Below are 25020 nucleotides of genomic sequence, written 5' to 3'. Positions count from 1 at the left end.
TTTGGTGCTTTTTCCTCACCAGTACGAGACAGTAATATGATAAGTAATGTTTTTGCTGCCATTATTACCTGCCTTCAGGTAGTTATGTGTAAGGTTTTGCTTCTATAGCGACATGCTAAAAACACCTGCTGCAAGTACTGCAAACATAAAAGTTATCGCATTCTAGTAGTAAAAACGAACGTTGATTTCGTTTTCAGTCATGATTTACTTCCACCAATCAGGCTGCTTGTTACAAGTGGATGCACTTGTCCAGCTGGCACCCATAAAACGTCTGATTCCATTTTATTCTTGTTGCCAAGTTGTAAGTAATGATATTACGTTATCACAACAACTGTATAATTCGCCCACAAAAGACATTTTTCACTACTTTTTCAGTGTTTTATCAGCTAAACTATGGCCAACAAACCTATAACTAAGAGAAAAAATACAAACATTGGAAAACAACAACCCTCTATATCATGCAGTTCATACCGTTAGTTGTTTTGGAGAACATAATTTTTTACAATTTTCTATCCCAAGTGTCCCCGTAAATGAAAAATGGGCAGTGTGAGTGAGTGGCCAAATGTTTTTCTACAATAACTACACCATGGAATGGCCAAGTGCTCACCTTGCATTCTGTAAGTCGTGAGTTTGATCCCCAACCGAGTCATAACAGACTTAGCACTATCAAGCATAATGCATTTGAGAAATACATGTAGCATGGTAGTTGAACACACATACATGTACACACCACTACCACTGGACTAGCCACCTGTTATTGTGTGGCCCAAGGGCTACTGAAACAGATTGCCACTGTCCTCCATCCAGTGCAGGAAGACTATTACTAATAGAAGGACCCTACATCTACTTTGTATTAAAGTACATCATTACCTTTAGTGAACTTTCAAATCAACCACTATGGTTAATCAACTAATTGTTGACTATAATGCTGTGAAGTGCATTCCCAGAGGATATTGGAAAGAAGATACATGTACTTGAATGATACTACTTCAGTGGATTGACGCTAAACTTCTGTTTTTCATTCAGTAACACGTTTTTGAGAATATTGACCTTTGATAACTACATCACTGTAAATACAACTTGTCAGGTGTGATTCATTACCTGTGCAAGAAGAAGTGTCATCAATGCCAGCACCATGAAATTCGTTCCTCCCGCAAAGTCTGTGACCTTGTCGAATCTGAAGGTCGCCGCTATGCCGAAAAAGAAGATCTGCATGGCCGCTGTGATGATGGCGCATAGCAGGAGGTTGTTGGGGTCCACAAAGTGGATGGGTTTCATGGCGGCAGCTGTCAATCACTGTCAATCAAATCAAGTCCTGCCAATCACTGCCACACCCATTGAGTGACCTTCTGCGGGAATCACGGCATGTTTGCTGCGACGCTGTGAGGGGAGACGGGAAAAAGAGAGCGGTATTAGCGACGACGAACGTTGGGTTAATTCACAGCACCATAAGTACAAACCACGCTGAGATTTGAGCTGGCACCAGTTGCCCATTTCCCCATCGGAGTTGTGGATCAGTTCCAGGGCAAGAAAAGAACAGATATATGGGAGAGATAACCACACCACCGTGGATCCATGGCGTGTATATCAAAGCCACCATCAACAGTGGCATCTGTACACCGTATCGACAACAGACTATTCACTTTAGCAGTACACAATATATAAATCAGCCGGGGCACCTCGATTTTCTATTCCTTTTCACATGCATAGAGCAATTCTTTATATGTTTGTAGATTACTACATCAGATTTTCTATTCTGTTGATGGAATTCATCGGAGATTGGTTCACAGTTCTAAGTCGCTTGTGCACTTAAATTTCTTCTGACTTGCTGATTTGAATTCACCGCAACATTCAGAGCATCCTACACGATTCTCGTGGAAAACGATACACGCCACATGAATTGGTATCCGGAAGAAGAGACACTAGGGGCGTTTGGTGTCGTGCCAGGCATAGAATTCGGAAACAGCCGGAAAAACACATAAAAGTCTTTGTGTAGAATGTCTAATGTACTGTAATAATAGGAGTGATAAAAGTCACGACTGAATAACTAAGTGTGACAGAATATTTGCCCTCTTGTGTAATGTGAACATTGCCTGAATATTGCACATTTTGCCTTATCTCATACATACTGATCATTGTCAAATACTTTTGTTACATTCTTAAGTTGTAGAACACACTTTTCTAAATGGTTGTTCCTAAAAACTCCATTGTATCTCAACAATGTTGTTACAGTTGTAACTGTGCACCTGTACATGTGATTACCATTTTTGTCACATTATGTAACAAACTTGGTCTATGTGATAAACTAGGTCTACAAATACAGATTCCCTGAAAGGCCTCTATTACCTACATATAGGTGTAAAAATGTCTGGTGTGTGTGTTTGTGCATGTAGTTATGGGATGCCAAATTTATAGGCCAGATCTAAGCTCTATAGGCTAGTATATTTTTAAAAACATCAGAGTCAACTCCTATATATAGCTTCCTTTCCAAAGATAATGCAAATGCAGAAATGTTTGCGGGGATCTTATTTTGCGGAAGGGAGAAAATGTGTTTGCGGTGGTTTTGAGTTTGCATTTGAGACAATAGTACATGTAGCACTACAATCACACAATGGAATGGCTTGGTTTCTTTTAAGTTTGCGGTGGGAGGGAGGGGCAAAGTTGACACGACCAGCTTGTGTTCTTGACTGTGTCCAAGTGACTCTCAGACTAAACTCCTTCGTTTAAAAGCCTGAGTCCCAGGTGATTAGCAAGCCAGAATATATTTACACCGAGCTGTGAGGAGACGAGCTGACTTTGAAGGTCTTGGCCAAAAGTGAGAAAGACGCAATAGTCGACTAGACGTCTGTCTAGCGATCACCAGTTTAATACACATCTCGGTGTGAAAGAGAAGCAGGAAAAATCTTTTGGAGTTTGGAACTGAAACATACCAGGTGTAACAACTAATTGATTCACACAGCCGGCCTGTCTGCTTATCCTCCATCTGGGTTTCAGACTGATTAACACAACTTAGAAATTCAAGGTTTCTAAGCTTACAGTAAAGAGTTCACCACGAAAACCGCAAACATAAAATCACCGCGAACATTTCTGCATTTACAGTAGCCTGTCATGTTGCCTACCAATCCTGGATGTACACGATCAAAATCATTACATTTAATCTTGCAATTTTCATCATAAAAATCCATGCCATCTCGATCGTTTATACCGGTATCCCATTTTACGCTTAATCAGACATCTGCTTCAGCGGAGACTTAACACCAAGTAATCTCCCCGCTCCTTTTGCACAATCTCACTATTCATCCCCATAAATCGATATATGTTGTTACTCCTTGACTGTCAATGGATGAAAAGGCTGAGTTTTAAAGTTCAAGAAGGGTGCATGGGTAGCCATGCATGTGTGGGATGGACGCATTTAGACAGTCTTCTTCCCCTGAGACTTGTTTAACCTTTAGCACACTGAACTAGCCATTTCGTGCCACATTCCCTATTGGTTACAGAATTAGGCAGCAGGGAGAAGGTTAAGAGTTTTTCTCTAGTTATTACTTACAAAGAATGCGATATTACTGTAATTTTTAAGTTTAGGGCAGTTGTTGACAGCTTTGTTTTCACATCTGTCACAGATGGTAAACTATCAATCGTTAACAGCATTGTCTATTTTTTTAAAGGTATGCAAATCTGAATAACAAAACAAATCAATATAGCACAATACAGTACCAGTCCAATTCAATATGAAAATACTTTCAGCAAATAATGCTAACATCATATATCATGAGAGATATTGAAGGTCTGGATATCAACTACCTTAGCTTGGGAATATAGTGCAGAATATGCTTAAGTACACAATGATATTTGCTGCAACACTATTCAATTTCTTACACACCTCCTTAACCTTTAGCACACTGAAGTAGCCATTTTACACCCAATTCCCTATTGGCTACAGAGCTAGACAGCACCATGGATCCGGAGAAGGTTAAAAAAATGTATTCCTTTAGCTAGATTCAAGCAATGCATTAATATAGCTGAATGCATTCTAGTAGAACAGAGGGATACCAAAGGTTGGAAATGCCTATTAAATGAGATGGTGTTTAATTTCACACCCGCCTGATCCTATCATATAAATCCCTGATTAATGCACACTATCGGTTAACGAATAAGATGAATTCTTATGTGAAACCATATCTAATCCATGAAATCCCTGTAAATATATCAAATCATATCTTTCTGGTGAATTATGCTGCAACAAAACCTAACAATTTACAGGCTGCTTCAACACGTTTATGTACCTGGTGATTCCAAAATGAAAGTGTTTCCCAATATTCTCTTCGAAGGTAATCTCAGTTCATCTTAACCTTCATCCAACTAAGGTAGCCATTAGGCAACAAATTTGTACTGTTCATAGGGTATGGCAGCATGGAGAAGGTTAAGTAAAATATGAATAAAACAGGTACATGTGGTTCTATAATGCAGTCTTCATTGATCATTTTCTGTAACGACAAGCTTAGCAAAGCTTTCTCCATACATAAGTAACAACATCAGTTAAGACAATGAGGTATTTGAGTTGATGCCAAGTTTATTTTAATAACCTAGAATCCTTCAAGCCGAGGACTGAATTGTTAACAAAAGTCGTATTTTAAAGTTATATTTTACAGGTATGGTTTGAATTCATGCTTAAGGGTGAATGAAATATGTTGCATTTCACAACTGTAAGTCTGAAATTGTAAGAAAATCACTATTATACGGACCTTACTATTGTCTAATCATTACAGAATACTAATTATAAATTATTGTGAAGATTTGGCTTACATGTAAACTCGATATTGTTTGATTTATTCTTTGTCATATTATGAATGTTTTCATGGTGTTACATGTATTTCATATGTGAATATTCTACTGTGTGTTAGATGGCAGCCGACATCAGCATCTCTGCCTGGGTGACCTGTTTATTGCTGTGTTGCAATTTCAATAAAATTAAAATAATCATAATTTGGTTTACAAAATAACATCATCCATTGAATATTCCCTCCCTTATGATTTAGCATAAATGTATCCACTGATCACATAATCATAGGTTTTTGCCAATTTTCAGGTAGGTTTGGGTTCAGCGTGGCAGGTGATCACCTTCTGGCACCCCCTGCTGTGGTCAGCTGAGATAACCATCCATGTAAACAGCAACTGTTCATTCAGCACCAAGGACAAATCTAACATTATACCAAATAGTACTGTAAACGCAGAAATGTTCGTGGTGGTTTTATGTTTGCGGTTTTCGTGGTAAGCCATTTACCATGAACTTGCAACCAAGCCTTCTTTACTGACAGTGCTGTATGCAAAATTGTACAACCAAGCGGAAGCAACCTGCAGTGTGTATACCGAAAATGGTGACGTTTGTACGTAGACAACTCTCGAACTTGCCACATTATTCTACAAATCACTAAACAGAGAGAGTGTGGTATAACAGGGCTCGAAATACTGGGTGCATGTGCAACTGTGTGCACCCAAAATTGGAGCTGTGCACCTAATATTTGAAAGTGGGTGCACCAGTGAACCTAGATATTTTTGTAGGCTTTAGTATTGGGTAAAGGTACTATTGTACACTAGTATATATAATATTCTTGAAATGTAAGTATCAGAAAAAGCAGTATAACCTTTCATAACAGTTGTACTTTATTTGATGTATTACTTGTTTACAATTTTGAAGTTAGCTATAGAATTACAGATTGAAGTTCTCAAGAGCGTTAAAATTTTCAATTATGTTTTGCTGTGGAATTTGTGATAATGTTTTGCTGACATTCAACTTTACATTGTGGTACACCCAAAATTCTATCTGTGCACCTAATTTTTTTGGTTGGGTGCACCAGTGCACCTATTTCCAAAAATGAATTTTGAGCCCTGTATAAGGAATAATACATTCCGCATTTTTGTTATTTCACATCTTCTTCTTTGACTTTGCAATTGACTTTGGCATTCTATGACATTAATAGCTGTTTTCCAATATTTCTTTTCAATTTATGGCATATACTTATCTTGCAGCTGCTTTGTACAATTTACAGTATGGTCAAATTTCTGTGTGGAAATAATCAAATCAACATGACCTGAGTTAGCAATAATTGCCTTGAACGAACCAATTCCAAGGTACCGTAACAATTTGAAAATTCTGAAATTCGGTGAAACCCAATTTTCTACATCGGTGAATGCCCTGCTAACAATGGACAGCAACTGACCTGAATCTAGCCTTTCCTAACAAAAATCAAAACACAAGGGAACCAAAAGTGATGCGGTCTTCAATGATATTGATAATATATTACTTATGTATTGACATTCTATTTCGCACATAAAGTTAGGTGGATCCGAGGGTGACCATTGTTATACAGATAAACACAGATGGTGACAAATAAATTAAGATAGCATCGACTATCAAAAGATGCCCACAGAATACTAAAACAAAATCAATAAAATCTCTCGCCAAGTGAGATAAATCATTTTGCTGACATTGACAGCCATTGAAATGGCATTATCCATTCCAGTTCATCCATAATACAATGTATTAAGGAGGAATTGATGCTGAGGTTAAATGTCGTATATCAGCCAGATATGAAAAATTATTACATATTTGAAAAACATGATACAAGACTGACAAGATACAAGTGAATATGATTTTTCACTGCTTGATATACAATGTTTATGGAATAATGCCTCAGATTCCTCTATTGGTTATCATTAGTCAATCTAGTAGTACTAGTAGTACACAAACTGTGACATTCTGGTCGCACAAGATCTGATCAATAACTATTAAGTTGTGCATCTACTTGTAACATCTTTTACATGTCATGTATACACAGTCACACATAAACATAGAGTACAAACACATACACACAGAGTACAAACAAAAACACACACAGTACACACACACACGTCCACACACACAATCCAATAATTACACACACACATTTACTACTCTACATGTATTTAGACCACGCACACACACATCATGTACTATTTTGTATAGACCACACAGTCACACACACATCACATGCATGCACGCACGCACGCACCCACACACCCACACAAACCGATACCACATAATTACATACATACATGTAGACCACACATACAGGATCTCCCTACATGTAGATCATTAAGTAGATGATCTCATTGAAGACTATAATTACCTGCACGCGTTGTCACCCACTTCCCTGATATAATAAAGGCCCATCTGAGACCACTGAGGGTATGGTTTGCCAACTGAAATCCCTATGAACAGGAATCACTGCACTGAGACTGTTCTGGCACGTCTTCTGAGCACCCTGTCACCAGGGGCTAGTTCAAATACTGTGATGGATGCTCTGTGATTCTAGCGATATGGGCAGGCACATACATTCTCAGAGAAATCAAAATTATAATATTCAACACTCAAGATTACAGTTTCAACAGGCCTAGGACCGTACACGTCCAGGATAAAAGACACAAAAAACGGAATTTCTGCTGCAGTACCAAGGTCACATACCAGAGGGCCAAAAATCAACCTTGACCTTTGTCCTCTCAAGACCTACCCACAGACCTGATATCTTCATATTCCATCCAGAGAATATTGACTTATATTGACCACAAAATGCGTGAACACACACACAGACAGGCCAAAAACTATACCTCCATTTTCATGTCGGTAAAAAGGCAGGAAGCAAGAGATACAATAAGAACAAGTCATCATTTTATGAGAAACATTACAATATAACTCATTTTGTCCAACCGTCATAAATGATTCATAGCTTATGATAATACTGATACTACTTTACTTTCATTAACCCACATGATATCATTATCATAATGACCATGAATTTTAAAATAAACAATTTATATTCTATTTTAGAAGAAGATGGATAAAATTTTTGTGCAGATAACAGATTGAAGATTGGGACCTCAGCTGCATATGTTACAGTTTGAGTGTAATTATATGACTGGTGTCAGGGCAAGGAGTTGGAATGAGTCCAAGGATATGGAGACATGCATTGTTATAAGTACAGACCACTGGGGTTGGGATGTCAGAGTTTGTCTGCACATGGAGAGACCATAATTGGTGACAGTCTGACCTAAGAACATAAGTCTTCATAAGTATCAATGGCACTGCACTTAGTTCTAAGGCTTGGCAAAGGTACGAAGATTACGCTATTAATATGTCTCAGTACAGGCTCAATGTCTCTGTTGTTGGTAAGGAGGAGGGGCTAGGAAGTCCAAAGATGGCAGTGTGAATACTGTAAGCCAGATTTTGGAGAGAAAACATGTACACAACATGTACATGTACACTACACATCTATCTATGTCTATATTGTTGGTACCCCCAAATAGCCCCTTCAGGGGCAAAGTAGGGGGGGGGGAGTTGAGGTCCCGGGCTAAGGCGGGCAGGCCTCCAGCCTGGCACGGAACGACTCAACACACTTATACCATGTTGTCAAAACATCAACATGAAATCCACTTATACCATGATGGAACATACATGTACATGTGTACATCTGTTCAGAAAACCATATGGATCAAATTCCATGCATCCGTGGGTGAGGGATTTCATTCGTCATTTTGGATGGTGAGGTAAAGCCAGTAGCCTTATGTATGTACAATGTATGAAGGAGCTTCAGGAGTTCACCTTAGGCATCAAACCTCTGCACATAAAAGAACCCAACACACTTATCGAGAGAGTATGAGTGATCTAGAATCTGGTGCACTTGGCTTAATATGGGAGCCATAGCGAGGCTGTCAGCTATTAAAAAGCATCATACTTCCTCCTCAGTCTAAAGTCGGTTTCTTTACCTATACCTTAAACCTGTAAATAACTACATTACTTGATGCAGTCTCTGTACTTAGATATTTATGACTATTATCTACTCTCATGATCCTGATGCAGTAATTTCATGATTTATTAAGTTTACATTATTTACCAGAACTCTAATAGCTTAAAATAAGTTAAATGAGACAAAATTAGAGCTGTCTGGCTACTGACTACATGTATATTATTAGAAACTTCTGTTTATACAAATCATAGCAATTCAATAATCATAGACAATACAATTATCATCTTAGTCAGGTATATCAAATCTTATCTGTATCCTGCTGTGATATTGTGCTCTGCATATTACTTTTTACTGGAAAGGGAATCGTGCATGTACAAAATAATTTCAAAACAATAATGGGGAAAGATGAAACATAGAACTTATATCTCTGTGAGTCCCTTGGGAGCATGCTCTATCAGTGATATGCTCTATGACATACACAATAAAGCAATTTTCCAATAAGTACGCCGAGGCTTCGGCTTGAAAATCACATGCAGTATGGAGCCTACGCTATAATTCTAATATAGCAATTTCACAGCAGTGCAGCATTTTATAACTTTTTATTGTCTGAAGCTAGAAATATGCCTCCTTGTTGATTGAAATCTCCTAGGAAGCAATAAAAAACGCACAGTTCCTCACGTTGCAACCAAAATGAACTGTTGGGAGAAATAACAATGTATGGCTGCAAATTGGTAATCTTATCTTAATAAATGCTCGTATCATAAGTCAAGATACAGTATTTCCCAAGGCGGTATGAATTATCTTGCTCTCATGAAAATCGTGCCAAAAATTACGTTTGAAATTTTCAAAAATTGCTTGTTTTGACAGTACAAAGATTCAGTCTTGAACAATACAAATGATGCCTCAATGTTTCTTGTTCTAGTTGATCTAACTTTGTAGCTCTATTAAACTGGGTTGTCAAGGAAACTATCTTGTAAATCAAGTGTAGCATGCACAATCTTCTGAAATTTAGATGATTACTGGTGTCATTCAACACTTCATAAAACTTCAAGCATAAAAGATAAGAGTAAAGTGATGTTAATTTTTGCCCCTTCAAAACAATTTGTCAAGTACATACTACAAAAGGTAACTGTATATGTTCATAGTCATAGAAATCATGATGATATTTCACAATGTCATGTGATATACAGTCAAACCTGTATTAGCGGTCACCTTTGCATAGCGGCCACCTGCCCATAGTGGTCACTTTTTGTCGGTCCCTTGGATTTTTCCCATTGACATAAGCATTAAGAATTAGGCTATAGCGGCCACCTGTCCAACGCGGTCGCGGCCAGACGATTTTCGGTCCCGCAAGTACAGTAACACTGCCGATAACGGGCAATGTGCGCCGGTGGAAGCCGCATCGCCACCACACGCCGGGTTCAAAATCTTCATTTTTTTAATGCAGTTATCAAGTTTATGTGAACTCAACTTAACAGGATAATAATGATAAAGAAAACAAGAATGTTTTATCTTTGTTAGATTATCCATGGTTTGACGCGAACTGAAGTATTTCTTCACATGGCTTGCGTTTCTACATCGTAGCATATTTGACTATTTCTGTGCATTTGGACTGGGCAAAAATTACGGTAGTTTTTGGAAAATACAACCCGCACATGTATCTGATGCGCTAAGTTCGCGAATTGTTTCAATGTCGGCCCAATATTTCCGTTTTCCCCGGGAATTCATCCGAAAATGTGCCCAAACACGAAGTTCAAAATGGCGGAGCAGCATAAAGGTTATCGGAAGACACGACTGTTGCGGAGGTATAGTGTGTTAAATTTATTTTGCTGCAAACTATCACTGAGGATAATTACTTAACCAAAAGTCTCAAACTAAATATAGATAACATTACTATGATGTAAAATTTGGGCTGTTGCAATTTTCTTAAAAGAAAAAAAGCCCTCAAAGAGCGACCTTCCTCTCATTACCCTATCAGCATAATGGTAGAAGCCGATCATGACAAGCAAACAACAACAGACAAGGAAAATTGTCGCCACGATTTTATGTTTGAAAACGGTCGAAAACTAACAGTAAGTGGCAACTGAGCAACATATATTTTGTTCTTAACTAACTAGGTGGCATTTTGCTGCGAAGGACTTAGTTTATGATTAAAACTCGTTGGTGACGCGTGTGCCGGCCGCGAAGCAGTCGCGAATGATCAAGAGTAGAGTATGGCGATGTTGGTCTGTTCAGACATGAAGCTCGAGCAAGCCATGGATTTTGGAGTTGGCAGATACAATAATTCTTTTTTCAAGCCCATAATAGAAGTAAAAGAACAACAATCGAATTTCTAAAATGTGCCTTACCTATGTTAATGTTTACATGTGTACTGTACGGTGAATAAAAAAAATGTATCTCAGAGGGTACTGAAAACATGTGTCACTCGTGGTCAATTTATCAACATTTTCTCCATAGCGGCCACCTGTCCTTAGCGGCCAGTTTTGGCCAGTCCCTTGAGTGACCGCTATAGACAGGTTTGACTGTATGTTGTTTGATGAACCTAATATCATCCACGGGCCGGATCGTAAAACGGCCCGCCGGTTGGGAGGGGTCTGTGGAGTCTGGTTCCCGCCCGGGGTAAGGAGAATTTTGCCGGGGTTCTACCTTCCGCTCCCGGCGGAGCTTGGGTTAGCGCAGCGGAGCTTGTGTAGCGGACGGAAGCTAAAAAGGCTGGCACTCAGGCTAATCTTACTTCGGTTTGCCGCAGCTCAAAACACTTTCATTCGAGCAATTTTTCCTTTAGTTTTAGGTCAATAACACAGTTATCTGTTATGATTTTTGTTACGCTTGTTGATTATACGAAATCTGGTTTAGATTCGAACGTCCATACAATATGTATAATAAAGGCCGCAGGCCGGGCGATGGGCGTGTCTTGAACAGTTCAAAGGCCCGCCACACGCGTGTGAGCTCCGCCCAAAACTTCGTACACGAGCTCGCACGCATAAATGAAACGCGTGTTCACGCATACACACGAGATTGAAACGAGAATGGAACGCGTTTTAATCTGGAATCGCACGACTTTTGCACGAGATTGAATCTCGTGTGCCACGACTTATGCACGAGATTGGCACGACTTTCCAACGCGTGTGGCACGCGTGTGGATGGGAAGTTATTCGAGATCTGTACTGTACAACTGTAATTAGAACCCTTCCAAAAGGGATTAGCTACTTTTTGAATTTTTGTGTTTATAACACAAGAATTACTAGATGTTGCTTTTTTTTAGAAATATAACATCTACCATCTTACCACAGTTGTAGATACTGCTTTTTCACACACATAATTATAACTTATTGTTATTACTTATAGCCATCTCTAACAGAAGCCATATTCTTATCTGATACAGACAAACATGCCCCTTGCAGAACTGATTAAAAAACAATAACAGTCTACATACTAAAGTAAATCAGTAATCACAGTGTAGGAATATGCTGCACATCCCAATTTTACTTCGATGAACTATAAACAGCCACTTACATGCACTACTATAAGTAGCCATGGTGAACGTTACTAAACATTCCCCTTTTAAGAACTGCTTAAAAACAATAACATTTCACATAATAAAACAAAATAGTAACCACAGTGCAGGAATATGTTACATGTCCCAGTCTTACTTCAATGAACTATAAACAGCCACTTACCAGCATAAATAGCCATAGCGAACATTAGTAGCTCCCATTACTAACCAAGCTTGCATAATTGCCAAAACATGTCATCCGACCCACAAATTGCCCAGTAAATCATGATTAGAGTATCACCATGATTACCTGCCAATGGCGAACACCCGTCTCTCCCCTCCCCATGAAGCACGACACACATCCGGACGTTTTCCCGCGTACGTACCGCTCTTCCCCTGCCGACAGCGTTCCTGAGCTCACCTAACCCCGGCTGCCCCCGGAATAATTGATGAGGGACGCCGCTGATGGGGCGATCGATCTGCCGCTGTACCTCTCAGATTGAAGGGGGCTGATTCATTATATGGCGTCCTGATACGTCCAAAGGAATACCCAGCTTAGTTAACACCTGAAATGGCTGTCTACCGTGGAAACCTGGAGACAAAAACGTAGTATTCTAAGGAAGCTTATATCATATCTTAGATTGATACGGTATGCACTGATTCAAAACAATATCTCTATACATGTATGTCCCTATACAGTCAGAGAAGAATCCTTCTTAACACCTGGAAAAAGTGGCTGCCAAGGAAACCTAGAGACAAAAACGTAGTACTGTATTCTAAAGAAGCTTGGAAACCTAGAGACAAAAACCTTATGAAGACACATAGCTATAGTATTCAAAAGAGGCTTAAACCGGTCTTAAGATTGGTAGAAGCTGATTCATAACAATATCTCCAGATGTCCCTGCACACTCCGTGAAGAATCTCTCTTAACACCTGAAACAAGCAGCTGCCAAGGAAACAAGGCGACGAGAACCGTACCCGTAAAGGTGTATTCGGGAAAGCCTAGAGCAGGCTGACACTACGTCACAGGGTCAAGCACAAGTTCAATGTCTCCCAGCATTATCCCTTCCCCGATCTCCATCCTCCATGTTAAGGATTCAGACTGACTTGGCAGGCATACATCCGTGTGCTAATGTGCCAAGGGGGACTGCAGGGCTTGAAATTCATTTTTGGGAATAGGTGTACTGATGCACCTAACCTAAAAATTTAGGTGCACAGAAAGTATAATTGGTGCACAACATAAAATAAAGTAGAATGTCAGTAAAACGACAAATACAAACCCTACTGTCTCCCTTAAGAGCTTCAATCTGTTTCTATCATAAGCTAACTTTAAAACTCTAGATACATCAAAGTACAACAAAGGTCTTTCAAGAATATTCACTATTGTAGTTTATGATTCAAAATAGCAAAATCTATAAATCAGCTATAGCCTAAAAAAACTATTTAGATGCACTGGTGCACCCACAGTCAAAAATTAGGTGCACAGCGCCAATTTTGGGTGCACAAAAGTGCAGATGCATCCAGTATTTCAAGCCCTGGACTGCCTTCCATTGAAATGTTTCCTCCAATTGGAAGTGATGGGTAGATGCAAAGCAGGGATAAAGAATTTAAGAGGGAAGCTTTGGCCCAAGATCAACAAGGTTATTCTGCGTCAGTTCTCAATGTGTCATCTGGGTGAAGAGAAAATAGAATGATGGATACATAGGATTTTGTAGAGAAGAAAGATGTCAAAGGTCAGGGTAGCAGCTTGTCTTTGAAACAAACCTGTCATGACAATCTCTTTGCTTTGTGCTGTTTGACTCCCTGCTGTCTAACTCGGTAACCAATAGAGAATGGGGTGCCAAACAGCTTCTTCAGTATGCTAAATTAAATATATCATTCGTTCCTTTCCACTGTGGTTTTGAAGCCATATTGTCTCTTCTTTTACAAACGCAATAGCTCATTTCCTAAATGATTCTGAAATTTTCTAGCAAAGATTGAACAAGAGCAAAAGGTGACTAAGAATAGACTCTGACTTACATTGTATTTACTCCATCAAGCCCGGGTTACACATAGCCGAACATGGCTCCCGAATGCTAGCCGACTCGGGTCGGGGCTTTACACTACATACTGTATGAATTACCATCCAGACTTATCAATTATGGTCTAGATTTAAAAATTTGGCTTCAATGTTGTTTTAGTATTTGTAAGCACCAACCTGTGAATAAAGCAATAATTTTACTTTCCTCTCAGACTCTATTTTCATGATGATTCCAATTCTGTTTTACTAAGGTTTCTATATCCAACAACCAACAAATACAATTTGCTTGCCCTAATACTAAAAAATAAGCATAAATGATGGGTAGATTCAACAAGTCAAGAAGCATAATCTTAACCTATTCATAACAATCTACAGCTATGGATGATAAATACAGATGATGACATCAGATACTTCAAACCAAAAACACATACTGTACAGACTGTAGCATGTATAGAAGACATTAAGCCAGACAAACTGCTTGCCATACAAGTCGGGATAGAAAATATCAGTACAAGAAGACACTTATCCATCCATGGATAGAAAATATCAGTACAAGAAGACACTTATCCATCCATGTATTAATAAAGATCCATATCTAGAAAGATATCTTGACTGTACAGAATGTTTGACATAAGGAACATCTGTGGAATAATTTCAAGGAGACCTACATGTACATGTACATGTAGTATGCCCAAATGCTCTGATATTTCAATGTGGTCCTGAAAGGCTATTCAAACTTGTTCAAGCTCACAGTATTCGGCATTGAATTATTTCAAAGAGACCTTTTTACGTCTTAAAAAGATCTTATCTGTCATTTCTTAAACACATTCCTTTGATGACATATTACTGGGATGATTCTGTCAAGTAATAGCTAAGCAACTTATAATGAAGGAGCACAGAATGTACCACTGTAACCATAGAGATACATGTACATGTACATATATTACACAAACTACATGTGCTGACTATATATTATCAATCAGCACAATCAAGCTGTTCATTCTAATAGCTGAAAGCTATCAATGTAACTAAATGTCATCATCTTTCAAGCCAGTCACACATTCAAAACCTACCCATGACTTTGCTCTCGACAACTCTCCAAACAAAGTCGTGCTGTGTTAGATGTGAACTGTAATCCATCATATTCTAGCTCCAGTTCGCTTGAGTCTGATTGCATTCAAGCAGAATATAAGTTTCCAGACTTTAATTTCATAACTTATAGTTGGCTTTTGATGAGTGATAGGCAACCTTACTGACCTACTTCCAACCACAGATGACCTTGCTCACGAAAAACTCCCAACCATGGTCAGGAGAAAGTGGGGAGGCCATGGTTGACTATGTGTGATGGGGCTTCACTGAATTGGGTGACATATAAGTGACCCACATTCAGACATACCAGATTGGAAGGAAATGAAAATCTGTAAACTATTATAGAAATGTGCGTCATTGATGGCACAAACCACTAGTCCTGTCTCAAGCTTTTACAAATCATATCAAGATTCACATTTTCTATTTGTTCACATGCAGTTCTTAATTCTGAGGATTTCAAAAGTCTGTTATTCATTTATTCATTGTTCACAAAAAGGTCACTATGGTTGAAATCTTAGGCTGAGGAAAAAAATGATGTGTTTCCGGATACCCGACCAACCCTAGCAAAAATCTCTGGCAAGCCCACATAAAAAATTTCCATCTAACATCTGTGTGATGAAAATTCAAAACAAAATCTTGCATATTTCCTTGCACTTGCAGCTTGTATTTTGCACTCTGTTACTAGATCAAGGCTTTGAACAGATATATGTAGAAATACAATATAATGTGGAAAATACCAGTGTCCTTATGCATTGCAGTTCTACACGTTAAACTGTTGTATCACTTTGGCCGAAATCTATCAAAAAAGAGAATCCCTACCTACCGACCCTTTTTTTTTCAGTACCTTAACCAGAACACGAAACATTTTTTCCTGGGCCTTACTCTACAACATTTTGCTGCCCATCCTGACCAAACAGTTAATTAGGGATGGTACTGTTAGGTCTTATCATTGTTCAGTGCAAGCTAGTCAAATGTTTCATGCACACCAATATGCTCAGTATTGACTTGCCATGAAGACTCCGTTAATTTCTATTCAAGTTAAGTGTATTGTGTCTATAATAAGCCATACTTTCAAGTTCAACAACAATGTTATAATAGCTCAGTGTTTTTAGAGTAATTATTGTACTTAAAGATTGAAAGGATAGATTTTTGCACTGCTTCACTCAGTATAATAAAAAAAGAAATATCACAGCTTCTACTACTTTTAGCATAAACAAAGGGGAGGCGACAATTATTATTTTCTGATCAATGCCAAGAAGATTGTATCTTCAGGCATGTGTTTCCTCCCAACTTGAAAGTCACAGAGAATCAATAATTGGTGTCGTAAACTCCTAATGCTTCAAGAATGTCACTACATTATGTGAAGGCTGGGGCCCCAGAGGTTGTACATGTTTGTGTGAGGAAAGGGGAAAGAAGGGGGAGGGGGGAGGAGAGTTTAGGCCTAGCCATACCAACATGGTCTTAGTCAATTACCATGATCAAACTTGTATTCCAACTATCGGTCTACATCCTAGCAATAGAATATCATTGCTACATTAAACTGAAGATCCCTTTTACTGTTAACTTTGTATATAATTTCTAATGTGTGCCTCCCACTTCCTAAAATAGATCACTTGCATTTATAACATTAAGCACAGTTGTTAAATAGTACATCTGTTTTGTTAACTTTCTGGAAAAGGGAATTCTTTGGGATAACAACTGATAGTAGAATTGTCCATCAAGCAAACAGTATCTATCTTTGCATGTCTCTGTTGAGATTATAGTTCTCAACACACCAATATATAAGCATGGACCAAAATGACTAATCACACTCACATGATGTGATGGTGTCTTTCCCTAGTGCTGAAATACAGCTGTGATTACACTGTAGTCTCTCTCCTTGGTGCTGAATGCCATCTACTACAGGAGAAAGGACCTGACTTGTGCGGGGTAGCCTTTATCATGTGATTCTTAATGTCATTCAAACTGACAGGGTGGTCCTTGTTTCTAGTCTGAATCACTGTCCCAGTAGACCAAAGGACACACACCCACACTGACATTATGAACACTGTCACAGAATACCATTGACACTAAACTAATTCAAATTCTTTCTTACACTTAATGCCAGTGAGTTACGATGTGCTGAATGACATCCACACCATCACTTTGGTCTCTGTCCATAGTACTGAACAACATTCAATCTAGATAAAAACTTCTTGTTTTCCAACTAGGGGTCCAAATCCTAGCATGGACTATCATTGAAACATCAAACTCTAGCTCCCCTTATGATACATAATTTCTACATACATGTATGCCTCCCCCTTCCTAAAATAGGTCACTTTCATGAATACCAGCAATATTTCTTTGAAATTGATTTCCCGCCCCTGGCACTGGTATACTACATAACGTGCTGTACATAGTTAAGCTGCTGCAGCCTGTGATAGGTCATGTATGCTGTCAGAGACAGTGTAGTTTATCTTCAAAATCTCTCTAGAATAGGGCTACATGCCCATACCCAGTACTGGAACAATACTGCGAAAATTGTTTAGGTACAGGTCCAAAATACTGGAACAGCTCTAGTTATAATTTTTCAACATCAGAGCTACATGTAATCACACTCATATGATGATGTCTGTCCCTGGTGCTGAACTACAGCTGTGATAACAGTGTTGACCCTGTCCTCGGTGCTGAATACTGTCCAGTACAGGACAAAGGACCTTCTTGGGGGTAGCCTCATGAAACAAGAGTGTGGAAAATACTATATTCTTACACCGCTATTGTACTCATGTCCGCTCCTTTGCAACATCGCTTTCACATCTTTCCCCTCCCCTCATCTCCCTGTTAAATCAATACTACAGGCTCATCAACTTAAGTCAACATATTCCACATATGCTTTCAGGTGCTCGCTATGATCACAAGCATGCTCTAGCCACCGGCAAAAAATGCACTCACAACAAGCAGGTCAGAGATAGAAGACGAGATCTACCCGCCGTAAAATTCAACGATCTACATCCCATCTACCGTGAAGTGCTACGGGCGGTCGCATCAGCGTTCCCCGCTGATTTGTGGTTCTCAGTGTCTACAATAGGCATGTGCATATGTACTATTAGCAGCATGATGTGTTTGTGAATTCCTGAATTCAAAGTTTGGACATAAAGCACGAAGCCGATCTTTTTAAACAGCCCGAGACTAGATAATTTATCACCTTTACAAGCGTATCACCTTTGAATGCCATGATCAACACCATAGTTTGGTTCCGCCTTTCTGCTAAAAAAAGATGATCAGAATTTCCTCTATTCTTAACCATTACAAGAGGTAACATCCAACACTTGTTAGTTAGCTTCAAATGATAACAAAGAGTCGTTGTCAGAATAGGTTGGCTTTACCTATCAAAACAAAAGGTCAACACTTGCGGAAATAAATCAAAATTGATTGCAGACTCTAACCAAATATCAAGAAATAATCAATACAAAAGGCATCAGTGGCTGAATATTTTGTCAACATCTAGCACAGTGTAATAATGCATAAATCTGGCCCAAACCTGCTAAAATGGGAAAACCTTTCCAATATAAAACCAGATAAACTTTATCTGGAAACTTCTCTCATGTCAATTCAATCCTTAGCACCCTATAGCAGCTTTATGATACCACATTTTTATTGCTTAATGGAAGAGGTAATATAAAGTCTATAGATGCTTCACATGTAGTTCCTACAGGCAATTATATATACTATAAGCAGTTTGCTAGATGAATGTAATACGGTACATCAAATTTCAGCATTCTAAATTGCCAAATCTAAAGAAATGCAATAAACTTTAATCGATTGCAGAATGGTTAGAAGGGAAATCATGATTATAAGGAACTGTACATTAACCTCTATACGAAGATTTAATTTTCAAATAATTTAGATGTTTGGCATAATAATAATTGTTAATTGTATTGCTCACAAATGACTTAACCAGGGAGTATTACAATGATTTGCAAATTTGGACAAAGCAAAATCAATGTACACAATGTATCACTATACATCAATGCAATAGATAACTCCATACCCCACAAATCACTGCTCCCTTTGATAACCCATACCAAATTGAATGATTGCAACAATTACAGTGTGTTTTTGTTGTTGTTGTTGTCAGTACAATATCCTTTGTTATTACCTCTGCAATCAGGACTCTACCATCATTAAGTCGTTATACTAAAATCATCTGGTACCAATTCATTTCAGAATCTACGTCTTGTGGTGATGATGCAAGTTTCCCCAAGATAGCAATGTTGTTAAGCACATGGCGAAAACAGGATAATTGTGTTTCAGCTAATGATAAACTGTTTAATTAGTCTAAAAAATGGAGCAAGTGGCAAGAATTGTGTGTGCAAAGAGAGGTTAGAATAAATGTATACCTACTTTTGTCTGTTTACAGTTCATGAATTGTTTCTTTATGATATGTTTTTCTGCACCAAATTATTCTTCCAACTTTCTGCCACATTTTTTTCCAAAAAAACTGAAGCTTGTTCATCTGATTTTCACCCCTCCTCCTCCAAATACTTCCTGGTTTACTGTGAATTCATCTATTTTCACATGGACTTAATTTTGCAAAAGAAGGGGAAAGGAGGCTTTCCTGGTGTTCTAAATTCACGGCAGAAACAGGACAGTAGTAGTATATTGGCAATGCATATCCAAGGTAATTCTGAGGTGGAAAGGTTACTACAAAACCTGTGAAAACAAATTTTTAAACCACCGAGAAGATTTCAAGATTAACAGTACAGTCAAGTTTGGCCGGGCAACCACATTAAAATGTCCATTTCCGTCCATTTTCACAACCCCGCCCTGTCTCCAGCAACTATTTTTCCTCAGTCCCTTGAGTGGTTGCTGAGGACAGGTTTGACAGTATCACTAAACTTTAATATCCTCACACAGCCATTGGTCAGGTGTCAACATCTATCAATCAAACAAGAGCAGCCTTTCTCCTACAAAGACGCCCACACATGTACATGGACCCTACCTCCTGTCAGGTCCACACACTTGACTGATAAGCAACACCAATCTCATTACACTGTCTGATACACAGTAACAAGGATTGGTAACCCTCCACTAGACGTGCAACCAGACAATATTGGTCGGCCAAGGGTCAAGGCTAGGACCCTCGCTGGGATCAATGGTTGCTAAGGACACAGACAATGGAGACAGCATAATCTCTGTTTCATTACAAATTGGCCGATCCGATTGGAGATAGGGTTATCGGTAAGAATACCAATTGTAGTACATGTAACCACACAGTGACATTCCAAACAGAATATATAAGAAAGATGGAAACAGAAATCTTATCAATATATTGAATAATACATGAAAAACTACTAACAATAGCATAGAATTTGGCACAGTCTGGTTTGATATGATATGAATTCAAATTAGCTACAATTACAAATTGAACCATAGATTTGCATCCATACATGTGATTTCTATATCAACTGAAATCAATGTGTACATAGATGCATGATTTACATATTTCTGTTAATCTTACTGAAGAAAAAGCTTTAGTTTTTGACTGATTAGTACCTTCATTCTATACCAGAATATTACATGTCTTAAACTAGTAATAGTGGGATTATTTTGGTGTCCAACAAACTTGAATGGCCCTTTTTTGCTACAGTATCAATTTTGTATATGATTCTATAGAAAGTTCTAGACTTTCCAGCCACAACAATAGATTTCACAGGGGCTTTTCTGCTACAGTATCAACTTTATGTATTATGATAGAAAGTTCTAGGCTTTCCAACCACAACGATTATAAAGTCACAGATTTTACAGTGTTTGACAAGATGAATGTTTGCATGAAGTTTTTTGGCAGCAGGGCTTATGACTTTGTTCAGCACAGTAATGTGTTATGTTTCCCTCAATCTCTCAGTATGCTACACACATAAACTAAGACAAATCAACTATTCTTGCAGTTATTAATCACATTCAGGGAGAAGCTACTGATACTTTATCATGTTCATGCTACAGGTATGTAGCGAGTACCAAAATCATCTGTTTTGATATGATATAAACCAGTCTTGCATATGGCCTGACTGTGCAATATGCAGCAACTTAACAATATTCCACATATCTACACTGGTGAAAACATTACATGCTCTAAGGCTCAGTTTTTCTAAGGGATCAATTTTGAATCTATACTGCAGAATATAAAGGATTAGAAAAGGTAAACAAACTCATTCAGATATTGATCATCAAGTTTGAATCTTAATTAAGCAAACAAGGCCATAAAGAGAAATTGCTACCTCGTAACATACATGTATCAATTTCAGTTATGAAATTTGAAAATAATCCCTTAACACACATCATAACATTTGTATCCTACCTTGCAACACATGGACTTTCTGAAGATATGCACCACTTCAAAAACAGAGTGCAACATTGATAGAGAACATTTGCATAAAGCCTGTTGTTAAAAAGCACTATTCCTGGTATTCTCCAAGCATTCTACTTCTCGTCCCTTTCTCTGCTACAAGCACGTCTTACTATGACATCAGCTTACGCCTGACAAATCCTCTGAAATAACGATCAAACCCAAAACAGATTGGCCAGATAGAAGAATGTATTGGCCTTCTGCCAACAAATCTCCATTACGAACTCCAGCCCTGACAATTACGTCAATAATAACAGGCCCATGTCGCAGCTATTTGCCAATGTTGACTAGATGTATACCAATTATGTGAGGAGGAATTTTTCCAGCTAACTCAGCAGACTAGGACAATGGCTAATTACACTATTAAAAACATCTGCACTGCATGCTGATCAATACTGATACAACGGGTTAGTGGACGAATTCAGGATAGCAATTAGCGTGCTACGCAGAATTAACGGTAAACGTTGGATTAAAGTGGGCCGGCTATGATTAACCGTGAATTTGAAATAGTAGATTGATGTTGATAAATCATTCCTGGAGCTAATCTGTGTCTCTTATTCTATGTAGGAGTCTAGGATAGGACACACACAATGCAGACCATCTTTTCAGACTGGACAGCTTTTTCTGCTTTCCGGACTGGACAGCTTTTTCCACCAACCCTGTTAGAACAAAAGAATTGAACCAATATCTAATTCTATTTGTTTCCATAATTCATCTGCTTTCCTTTAAGTTAAAAACTGATGCAGTGTGCTGTTGATGGGATAAGGATGCCCCACACCAGGATTCGCCAGTCCCTCGCGGTCCCAGTGTGTCTACACCAATCAATTATGCACACTTCAAAGCTGTGTCTGTACCGTGATGCATTCTATCAGCACCACCCTTCATCTAACATTACAGCAACGGTCACACATGGGCTATGTGATATTATCGTTACCTGTGTGATATCTCTGGTTATCTCACCACCTTTGACCTACATCTTCCCCCGGGTTAAATTGATTTTTTTGAACAGAACTAGTTCACTGCGCTGGAGACATGTTAATTATCAAATCTCTCACATGAGAATCGTTAGTAGACCTCTGTAGGATTGTCTAAATTTCTGCAAATCATTGCTGTAAAACGGGGTAACAAAACCAACAGAAAGTTAACTTTTACGTTATATATTTCGCAATAAATTTAGGTAAAGAATCTGAACTGGTACAGATCCTAGATTGAGGAGATTGGTTAGAGGGGGATGGGGGGATTCAACATCCATCCTAAAACCGCCAACGGAAATGAAATTACGCACGAGGACCCAATTTCAAATCATGTGACACTCAAGGTTATTGACCCCACAAAAAAACGCTGTCGGTGCTCTTACCAAATTACTCTGAGTGACATGATGTGAGATTGTAGTTGATAACATGAGAATCGAAGAACTGTACAGTCAGGGTAGATTTGGGGTGGTATTTCATGGGGTATGCGTTTCACAGCATCCACGCATATACATGTATCACCTTTCTAATGGTTTGTACAGTTCTATCTGAGCATTGACAAGATGACAATTAACATGCCATGCAAGCCTTGATACCCACTTGATTTAATTCAATTTTGGTAACCCCACGGTATTCCTTAGCGTTTCTAACTAATTCAATCAAAAGAGCACAGGTTACCACTGGTATCATAACAAATCACGATTGTTGTCCTTTTGATTACCGCATTAAATAACTCTAGGCAGAACATGTCATAATATCATGATGTACAATTTATACAAATTTCAGTATTTTACATCCTTTCGTGATATCTTACATTGTAGTTATTGTCTCAAATTAAAAGACAGGCATTTGAATATGTGATATTCTTTTGTATTTTTTGTGAAAAACCTATCCTCGGGAAATGTTGACTGTTTAAATAGGCCTGTCCCTCTTTTGGTACAAAGGCTCTACCTGACATCATAACAAATACCTTACATACCTCTACAGAAGATAAATAAACTACTGTTTGGGTTGGGTGACTCTGGTGTCTAATGTTACCTTGCACAATCTATTATCAAGCTCCATTGACTAATCAATTGATTGACTGACTGATTGATTGATTGATTGATCGATCGATTGGCTAAATCTGTGCTGTGCGAATACATGTGACACGCTAACATAATATTATTTCAAGCAAACTGTCATGGATTGTAGACACAAATGCATACCAGTAATACTACAGTATGTAATGCAAACTGACAGCAGGAATATTACTATTGCCCTTTACAGCTATACATGCGGTTGGTATTAAAGATACACAATGTAAGATATGGGCCCCAAAATTGAAATCATTATCGAGGACAAACCCTTGCCATGAATGACCTACTACAAAGTATACAACAACGTTTTAGCATATTTGCATCATTATTCTGTATTCCTGGTGTTCGAGAATTGTGTAAAATAAGGTATACAGCTAAATATGCAGGTGGTTTTAAAGACACACAATGTAAGATTCGGGCCCCAAAGTTGAAAATATTCTTGAGAACAAAATCTTCGTGTGAACAACCTACTGCTAGTATACAACACCTTTTAGCATAGTTGCATCATTATTTCGTATACATGTGTTTGATAATTGTGTATTAAAGGACAAGCTGTAACCCCCCCCCCCCCCCCTGCTGTGCGGGATACCTACAAGGGCAAGGTTTTGAGAGGGTGTGTCCCATCAAATATTGATTTCATGCAAATGACGAAACCGGCATAATGTTCCCACGCATGTTCTCGGCCCAACACACCACGGTTTCACGTTGATATCTAAAACAGCCATGTAGTTCTACACTTTGACACTTTAACCGCACCGAATCTCTCGCTACGACAGAATGTAAACACTAAACTGTCCAGCTGAACAAGCTAAAATTCTGCTGCATGTTTCAAAACGCTGCAGTGCGGGAAAAGCTAGCTACCTCCGCGACGCCGTAACAGGTGTAAATATATTCCCACCGACAACCCCCCAGAAATATTAGCAAGCTAATAATCATAGCATCAGTTATTTTTCAATGTCAAGCGAGATTTTTCCTCTATAAAGATATCGGGAAAGTTAAATAAACAGGTAAAAATGAAGGTAAAAACTCACCGCTGAAATCACTGCATCTTCCCGCATACCGGAAGTGCTTGACAACACACCCGTGACCTGTACTCTTACGCGGTCATGGCACCGGTGAAAGACAGAAAATAGTGCAAAATGTTATCCCTTTTTTTGCAAATAAACTACCTACATATTTTACATAACGTATTGACAGATC

The 25020-nt window shown here is 38.5% G+C and overlaps 1 protein-coding gene across 6 annotated transcripts in view; it reads right to left on the bottom strand.

Moving 5' to 3' along the window:
• The window catches only part of LOC136437866 (uncharacterized), a 58313-nt gene extending 33382 nt beyond the window's left edge, over positions 1–24931 (bottom strand). For 2 of the 6 annotated variants that reach the window (XM_066432432.1, XM_066432437.1), the window contains exons 1-2: positions 24852–24931; positions 1102–1380 (exon numbers count right to left, since the gene is read on the bottom strand). In XM_066432432.1, the coding sequence (XP_066288529.1) occupies positions 1102–1278 (177 nt within the window). In that variant the 5' untranslated portion in view covers positions 1279–1380; positions 24852–24931. Of the gene's footprint in view, positions 1–1101; positions 1381–12586; positions 12698–17200; positions 17226–21722; positions 21817–22359; positions 22422–24851 lie in introns of those variants that run through there. The other 4 variants (XM_066432433.1, XM_066432436.1, XM_066432435.1 and 1 more) reach the window with 4 other exon arrangements.
• Between the last annotated feature and the right edge of the window lie 89 nt (positions 24932–25020).

Source organism: Branchiostoma lanceolatum, chromosome 7 (assembly GCF_035083965.1).
Source record: "Branchiostoma lanceolatum isolate klBraLanc5 chromosome 7, klBraLanc5.hap2, whole genome shotgun sequence".
Classification (NCBI taxonomy): Eukaryota; Metazoa; Chordata; class Leptocardii; order Amphioxiformes; family Branchiostomatidae; genus Branchiostoma; species Branchiostoma lanceolatum.
This window is presented reverse-complemented; position numbering and strand designations above follow the sequence as displayed.